The sequence below is a fragment of the Octopus bimaculoides genome, chromosome 2 (assembly GCF_001194135.2).
Source record: "Octopus bimaculoides isolate UCB-OBI-ISO-001 chromosome 2, ASM119413v2, whole genome shotgun sequence".
Classification (NCBI taxonomy): domain Eukaryota; kingdom Metazoa; phylum Mollusca; class Cephalopoda; order Octopoda; family Octopodidae; genus Octopus; species Octopus bimaculoides.
Genome location: NC_068982.1, coordinates 122,745,211 through 122,754,069, shown reverse-complemented (window position 1 = coordinate 122,754,069; position 8,859 = coordinate 122,745,211). Strand labels below are relative to the sequence as shown.

The 8,859-nt window shown below is 30.1% G+C and overlaps 1 protein-coding gene across 3 annotated transcripts in view; it reads right to left on the bottom strand.

The window, feature by feature from the left end:
- LOC106882437 (protein unc-80 homolog) overlaps nt 1-8,859 on the bottom strand; it is a 286,116-nt gene that overhangs the window by 108,289 nt on the left and 168,968 nt on the right. For all 3 annotated transcript variants that reach the window (XM_052965566.1, XM_052965567.1, XM_052965568.1), the window contains 2 exons: nt 6,215-6,343; nt 1,623-1,676 (listed from right to left, as the gene is read on the bottom strand). In XM_052965566.1, coding sequence (XP_052821526.1) covers nt 1,623-1,676; nt 6,215-6,343 — 183 coding nt within the window. The remainder of the gene's footprint in view (nt 1-1,622; nt 1,677-6,214; nt 6,344-8,859) is intronic.

Here is an 8,859-nt window from a genome sequence, read left to right as displayed (position 1 = left end):
ATATATCAATCATCATCATCATCATCGTTTAATGTCCGCTTTCCATGCTAGCATGGAAAGCAGACGTTAAACGATGATGATGATATATATATATATATATATGATGTACATTATATACATATATAGATAAATTATTATAGTTATACAATTTGTGATGTACTTATTATATGTATAACTATATATATGATACAACAATATCATCATTACCATTTTAACATCCACATTTCCAGGTTTTCATGGGCCAGACAGAATGCCGAGGAAGATTTTCTATGGTCAGATACCCTTCCTGTCACCAATCCTCACTTGTTTCCAAATAAGGTAATAATCCCTAGACTATTGAATAACAAACAGCTCAGACAGAGTTATGAGCCATTTTAATTTGTGAAAATCACACAACTGGCAAGAAGCCTGAGACTGCCTGTATTGATGTCAAAGCTTTTTTGTCTACAGTCTTTAAAGTCAGCAAACACACGTAAAGACAAGGAGAAATATAAACTCATACAAAAACACATATGCACACAGACAAGCATATACATATACAACAGGCTTCATTAGTTTATATCTACCCACTTGACTCACAAGTTATTGGTTGACCAGCAGCTATTATAGTATGTTAGCTAGCAGCATTCACATGGAGGGATCAGATTCTCAACCACGTTTCTAAACCTGACCTCCTAACAATATATATATATACATACATACATACATACATACATATATATATATATATATATATATATATATATATATATATATATATATATATAATACATGCACACACAGACACATTTGTGTGTGTGTATTTATAAAATAATGGCATATATAATATATATAAAAATGCTTTATTTCATGTAATAAAGCAATAAATGGAACCAGTATTTAGAACTTTTAAAATCAGAGATTTATACATAAATATATTGTGTACTAAAGAATGAAAATAGAACGAAAACCAAGTCTAACAAAGAACTGAAGTTTCATCAAGCTGGAAGAATACACCTTTGAAATAGACAGAAAATATTTCAACTTCTTTCTCAGAGGGGGAACCACAGATGCCAAAGTAAAAGTATAGATCTAATTTACACTGTTTTATTAATTAATTAGTTACTTTTTTTTTTTTACATAAGAAAGCTTTTAGTACTTTAGGGAAAAATATTGCCAAGTTCATATAAATAAACCGTGGACCATGTATTATATCAACAATAACACACACACACTGACCAGTCATTTGTGAATTAATTTGTGCTGTTGTGATATCAACTACAGTAGAGAGATGAAAATGTTCTATCAAGTAAAACATAATTACTAAAGATATGTGATTTATTTGTGATACAAAATTTAACAAGAGTGACTCAGAGTTTGTGAATCAGTTGTGATATAAAGTTCAATATTAGTACTAATAATCAGTGAATTATCCGTGAGATCAACTGTAACACACACATATATACATACATACATAAACACAAACACTCACCAGATGTACAGAAAAAAATAAATGTTGTGACAAAAGTGGCAGAATTTCAGCTGTTAATACTACAAGTAGCGGCAAAATAAATCCAACTACTAATTTACATGCAAAGAAAGGAGAGCTGACAATATTTTTGCCAATTTTAAAACATCATCACCTATAAGAGGTAAAGTTGGAGTAGGAGAAATACTAGGTTGATAGTGATTCAGATCTGGAAGAAAGTAAATAAATCAATAAAAGATTTCTTCAAATATTTGTAGTGGATAAAGACTGTAGATTAAATAATGGTGGTGGTGAGACATGAAAAGAATATACAATACTATAAGAAATAGAGCAACATTTTATAGATACTTTGTATGTTATGATTTTATAATATCGAGATAGTCAACTAAATACTGAAGAGCATTCCAAAAGTCTAGCAGTCTTGAAAATAAGACATTAGGTTATTAGGTTACTTGACCTGCTCAGTGAAAAAGCAAGTAAAATTTATTCACCCATCCTCTCATACACACATCATACATACAAAGCAAAATATTCTATTAGCTTTAAAAACAAGGTCCATCTTTTTTTTTTAAAGTCCTGAATCTCAGTACAGCATATCAATAATAGAAAATGTATAACCATAGATAGAATGAAGATTAGATATGTCATAAAATTTGTTTTGACCATATAAGCTGCAGCACAGACTGTGAAGAACTATATTTCTGCATACATAAGCAAATATTCACATATGTAAACACAAACATGTTCACATAAACACACTATTTTACAAACATACACATGTATGCATATATATTATCAGTTAGTTGTCCATAAGTCGGGAAAAAGCACACTCTAAAAGAGAAACTGAGTGGTTATACTTATTTATATTGTCAAGCAGTTATGTCATATAACCGCTCAGAAAGTTAGCTATGGTTTCACACCACCTATTACACTTGGCAACGTTGATGACTTTTCAGATTTGCTGGCCAGAAGCTCATAGCCTCATTTATGCTGTAGGTGAATATATAGTCCTGGTTTACTTGGTGGTGAAATAAAGCAGAATGACAAGTTATAACATTTTTCAGGAGAGAAAAAAGAGCACTATGTGTGATAGTCAGCATAAAACCATCAGTGACTTTGTGACACTGGCTATCTGCAATAACCAAAAATATAATGCTTGACAATATAAAAGTGTGTGTGTGTGTGTATGTGTATGTAGGTATGTATATGTATATTAATTTATCATTTAACAGAAGGGAAGACTAGGTTCCTGCACTCTGTCTGAGCACTAGTCAGGACAGGTGAACAATTCAAACATGATCCTACAATCATTCCATTTTGTCTCTCATCACTACTAGGAGACTGTGAGAAGCCCACACCAAATTGTACTCACTTTTATAATCATTCACCATTCTTACTCTGATGCAAGTTGTGTATTTTAGTATTTTAAGTTATAGGAGCTGTTCACAAACCTTTCCAAAAGAACATATAAACAATATATGTGCAGGTATTTCGATGTTTATGACATAATGAAAATAATAACAGTTTACTGATAACATCTGCACATTATTGCTGCTGAGTGGCTACCTTGAAGTAATGCTTGGTTGAACACGTGAGGAAAATTTCTTAGATGACAGTAGTTTTGATTAATTTCCTAATATTTATGTTAATAGTGTTATATAAGCATATAGAATTCTTTTTAAATAAAAGTCATAAAAATCCTCAGTTATTCAATGACACTTAACTATAGATCTTTATTAAACAAAAAAATATCAATTTCTAACTGGAAATTAAAAAAATCAAAATGTTTTTAAAACAATTAAATATGGCAGACATTCAACATTTTACAAAATAGCTGATCAGAAATATTATGGGAATTATGCATATATATATATATATATATATATATATATATATATATATATGCGTATGTATGTATGTATGTGTGTATGTGAGTGTGCATATGTTATATATATGTAGGTATGTTGTGTACATATGTATGTTAGGTATGTATGTATGTATGTAAGCATGTGTGTGTTTGTGAGCATGTGCACGTAAATGGTACATTCTCCATTAGTTTTGATGATAAGCATTCAGTTATGCAACGAAATGAATTCCTACTCACGAAAATAACATGTAAGTGGCTGAGTACTTTACAGACACATGTACCCTTTCACAGTTTTCTACTCAATCAGTGTGATACAATGTAACAAGGCTATACTTTTAAATTTCAGATGATTCAGGCTTCTGTTCCACTATGTAATACCTTGAGCAATATAGCTTCAGTTTAATGAATACCTTGTGAATGGAATTGGAAGGACCATCTTAGCAGTATTACAGGTCCCTGGGTAAATCAATGCACTAGGCCCTATAGTATTTATTTATTGACAGTAAGCCACATAAAACATAGATCAAAATTGGGCCCCTAGACATGTGAGACCTCCAGGCAACTACCCAGTGTGCCCATGACTTGAGATGGTACTAGGAACTGGTTGACATAAATTGTGTGGAAGCCTATCATATGTGTGTGTGTGTGTGCACATATACATGATTACACTGATTACACATATAAAGGTGTTTATATGACTGTAGGATTTATATGGTGCCCCATGTATGACTAAAAGACTTCACCAGGTGGTGCTATTAAGTTAGACATGGCTCGGGCCTATACTGGCTAAAACCTATCAAAGTTATATATAATTACAGGGATGATATGCATAAACATATGCTCATGTATTTATACATATGTAATGTGATTTCTGCCAAATACATCAATATCAAGTACAATGTGTGAGTGTGTGTTAGTGTTGTGTGTGTGCGTGTGTGTGTGTATGTGTGTGTGTGTGTGCGAGTGTGTGTGTGTATAATGATATATCAGCTGATATTTGCATCAATACTACACCATTTTATAAAGCATGGAATGATTTGATATAAAGTTTCACACTGGAAAGAAAATAGCAGAACAACAAATAAACAAAGAAGAAGAAAAAATAATTAAGGAAAATAACAAAATAATATCAGTTATGCATTATCTAAAGACTGAAGTATATAATTTAAATTTAGCTCGTTTAATGCAACTATATGCAATGAATATGTTTAGTTAGCATGTTAACCAACTTCTAGGATGCACTTGCAGTTAGGTTCATTATAACAGGCAATAAGCAATGTGTTCTTTAGACAGTGCAAAGATAGTGTTAGAGAGAATGAGAAGAAAAAGAGATAGAGAGGGAAAGAATAAGATAGAAAGAAAAAGAAAGATAAATAGAGAGAGAGTAAGAGGGATTAATATTTATATTTATTTTCATATACACTCAGTTCAACATTATTTTTAACCCTTGAATGATTTCAATGGAAATAATTATATTTTGCAGCAATAATGAAGGGACATGGGAGAAATTTAACCACTGTAATTCATGTTACAGATGCAGCTTTTAACAGCTACACTTATTCAAAAATTACATTATCTGTATAATGCAGTATAGTAATTAGTTTTCTCCTTTGCAGTCTGAGTAAAATTGATGTAATAAACAATGGGACTTTCATACTTCTATATACAGGTATACAGTATATACAGTTGATTAAACTGATTATATTCTTAATGTTAGTAAAACTTTGCTCATTAATATATATTCTTTGGCTTCTTAAACAAAAATGATGTAAAATTAAGTTAATAGTTCAAAGACATAAAAAGCATCTGGAAGGGGACATCACTGATACAGTTCACCAGCCAGATGTTTAATATCCCAACCATTCAGCCAGTTCACATTTAAAGCCAATACAGAGACAGCTAAATCCAAAAGTACAACTATTATATAAAATTGACTGCTCTGCTTAAAAGCCTGTATGAATTTTTTGTTCACTGGTTCTTTCATGTAATCAGAACATCATAAACATATACATACATGCATATACATACACATGTACATAAATGCATATATATATATATATATATATATATTTAATATGCACACAAGCTTTGTACTGTCTCAGGTGATAAAGTGAAATTGATAGTCTTTGTTCTTGTACATTAGAAGTTGATACTTGAATGAAGACTGTCAACAACTCACTGCAATCATTATAATTATTAAGGTACACCTAAATATATCTTAAAATAGATAGTCAGGTAGGAGAGACACACACACAGAAAAACAGAATGTGTTTGATAAAGAATAAGATCAAGACATAGAGAATGAAAAGAAAAGAGTAATAATGTAATACACATGTAGAAGGAGAGTTCATCTCATGGACTTTAAACTCATACATTGACAGATATATTCTCCCCTCTCTCTCTATTACTTAATTACTCTTTACTGCTATCATTAATTCTATATCTCGCTCTGTACAAGTCAATCTCACTATGTCTAACTTATTCTTCCACACAAAATTATGTTTGCATAAGTTATTCCATACTCAAATGTTGTTATTGTTGAAGGGTAGTATGCTAGTATACTAATAAATGAGACTGAATTACAGTATTAGTTTTGAAAAATATTATACTTTCCAGCTTTAGGCATATATCTAATTACTTTTTAATATTGCTTTTCAGAATTAATGCTTTTGAGAGTAAAATCTAACAATGAATATTGAAAACTTCAAATAAAATTTCTCACTTGAAGATTCAATAACATTTTAGAGCAGCTGATATAAGGAAATAACATAAAGATATTTAAAATGAAGAAACAGATGATGATCATTCAAAAGTTAAGAATAAAATAATTTAGTGTTTTAGGTAACATACAAAAGCAGAAAATGGAAGGGTTATAGTACCTTCAAGGGTTAGCCTTCCCCAGTGTATGCTACCATTTCTCCATGACATGCTACGACTTTGGACATTAGCACGATTGATGGGGGCCAGAGAAACACGCCGTGCAGCCATGTTTATTTCCTCCTGTACAGCTATGGGTCAAAATCAAAGCAACATGCAGGTTACACAGGCTCTACAAAATGGCACAGGGCTAAGAAGTGACCACAACTGGACAAATGATCTCTAATCAAAATTGCAAAAACTAAGAAAGGAAAAGGAGTATTAAGGCAGCACTTGGAGTAACAGGTATTTACACCTGAAATAAGTAAGTATGAAGGTCATGTTAAGAGAAAATATTTTCAAATGAAAAGTGAAATCTGAAAAAAAGGCAAGATTATAAGAGAAATTATGATTCAAGAGGCCTTTGATAGCATTTGCTTCAGTTGAAAAAATAAGAATAGAAAGACTGATGATAGAACCATGGTTAACATTCAAATGATAAGGAGTGATTTATGTTTTCTAAAAATTTAATCATGATACCAAATACAATATAACTGGTTCATACAGGAAATTTATTATGACAAATGATTAAAAATTAACTAAATAAGGATGATAATTATTAGAATATTAAATATTTTGATCTTAAGAGTCAAATGGCCAACCTACAATTGTTTTTCCCAGTTTCATTTTGTAATACAAAAGTATAGGATCAGAATGAATATCTTACTATTTTTTCTTTTTATTGAAGCAAGAATTAGCAGCATATATTACAGTGATCAGATTGGCTGAGTAGAAATTTAATCAGTTCTTGAGATTTTAAAGCAGGTTTGTATAGTTGAATTTATGTGCATCTTATGAGTATATTATGCACATTCATAAAAGTAAAATCAATTTTGTGAAGCTTTATTAAAATACATCATTCTGTTGACCCTATTATACAATATTATTATGAAATAAATTCTAATTATTTTTGCATGTTAAAAGAAAAAAATATTTTTACATTATATTCTGGATACTCAGTCTGTTGATTATAAGTGTGAGGCTCCATTAGTAGAGTCAATTTACTGTAGGCGCACTATCCTTTAGTGTTTAAGTTTAATGTCAGAAGAGAGTAGGATTAGTTTCCAATAATTAGTTTCCAATAATTTTATTTTGCTATTCATATACAATAACCATTTTGTGAAATGAAGTGAAATTAAAGGTACAAGACAACTAATCCAGAAAATGCTGCTTCCTATCATATGACTGAAGTTAAAACATGGTTGAAGCAGGATTAAAGATTTTAAAAATGATTAGGTTAAGAAGCTCATTCAGAACTAAATATTGATACTTCAAATGTATACTGAACTAAAATAAAATAATAGTAGTAACTGGATAGATTTAATTTACGTTAATGGTTTTAAATTTCATTTCAAATATATAATTGCTTTTTAAAAACAAAACTAATCAAAGCCCCCTAAGAATTATAATAAAATTTACAAAATAACAAGCAAAGGGAAAAAAAAAAATTGAACAAAGAATGACTGAAAATGCATGTATTAGTTAAAAGTGCAATTAATAGAAACATTCTATTCTTAAAAAGATATTCAATATTTGCAAATTATGTCCCTAAACTGGTGAATTCTTGTGAAATAAGAGTAAAGAAAAGTGGTACTTGATAATGATAATAATGATCAAAGAAAAATTAAAAGAAACAAGTAAAAGGTGTGAAAATAGAAAAGAGAGGAATGAAATGGTTGAAATGATAAAACTAAGATATTCTGAAGCAAGAAATTTTATATATAAAAAAAACCCATTGGTGACACTAGCCAAAAGACCACATACTTACCAAACATTCATTTTATGTCCAAATAAGTTAAATCATCTGCATAATACAGCGTACTTATATCTGTTTTACAAATATTTTTTACTATACCATAGTTATCATTAAGACAAGTAACATTAAAAGTTATTTTTTCCTGAATGTACATGTAGGTATACACAGATGCGCAATATATGCATGCACCCACAGAAACTATTTTGAGTATTTGAGAGACCTTTGTAAGAATTTTTTATTATTAAATATATTTATTAAGCATATTGTAAGTTAATGCTTTACCTGAAGCAGGATACACACAACAAGATGTCTGATATATTTATAAGTCAGATTATTATATATGTTATGAATTAAAATAATGAAACAATTTTAATTTGGTATCAGGTTAGAACAATGCAATTATCATGGATTGGCTTTTATTTCATCACAGTTGTTGTTATTGAGTTAGTTCTGCTCAGTGGGGAGCTAATTTTCAGAATATCATACTGACTCCATGCTCCAAAATGTGTGCTAACCAGCATTTAACTGTTAGTTTACTGTGGTTATTCCATCCTAGCTATGAGACATGCTGTCTTAACTGTTATACTCTACTATATGTGGTTGGTATTTTTAAATCAGTAAGGATATGCTTAGGAACAGTGAATGAAAATATTGATATTGTCTTCCATTACCCTCCATCAAAGCTATTGTTTCAGTGGAAATATATTATGCTTCCACATAAGTCAACAATGAAAACAAAAATGATGTATATGCTCAATTATAATTTTGAATATATTACCAAAAGAAAATTTTGTGAAAACATATTTTCTTTAGCTTTCAGTTTAAAATTCATTTCAAAATCCCTATATATAT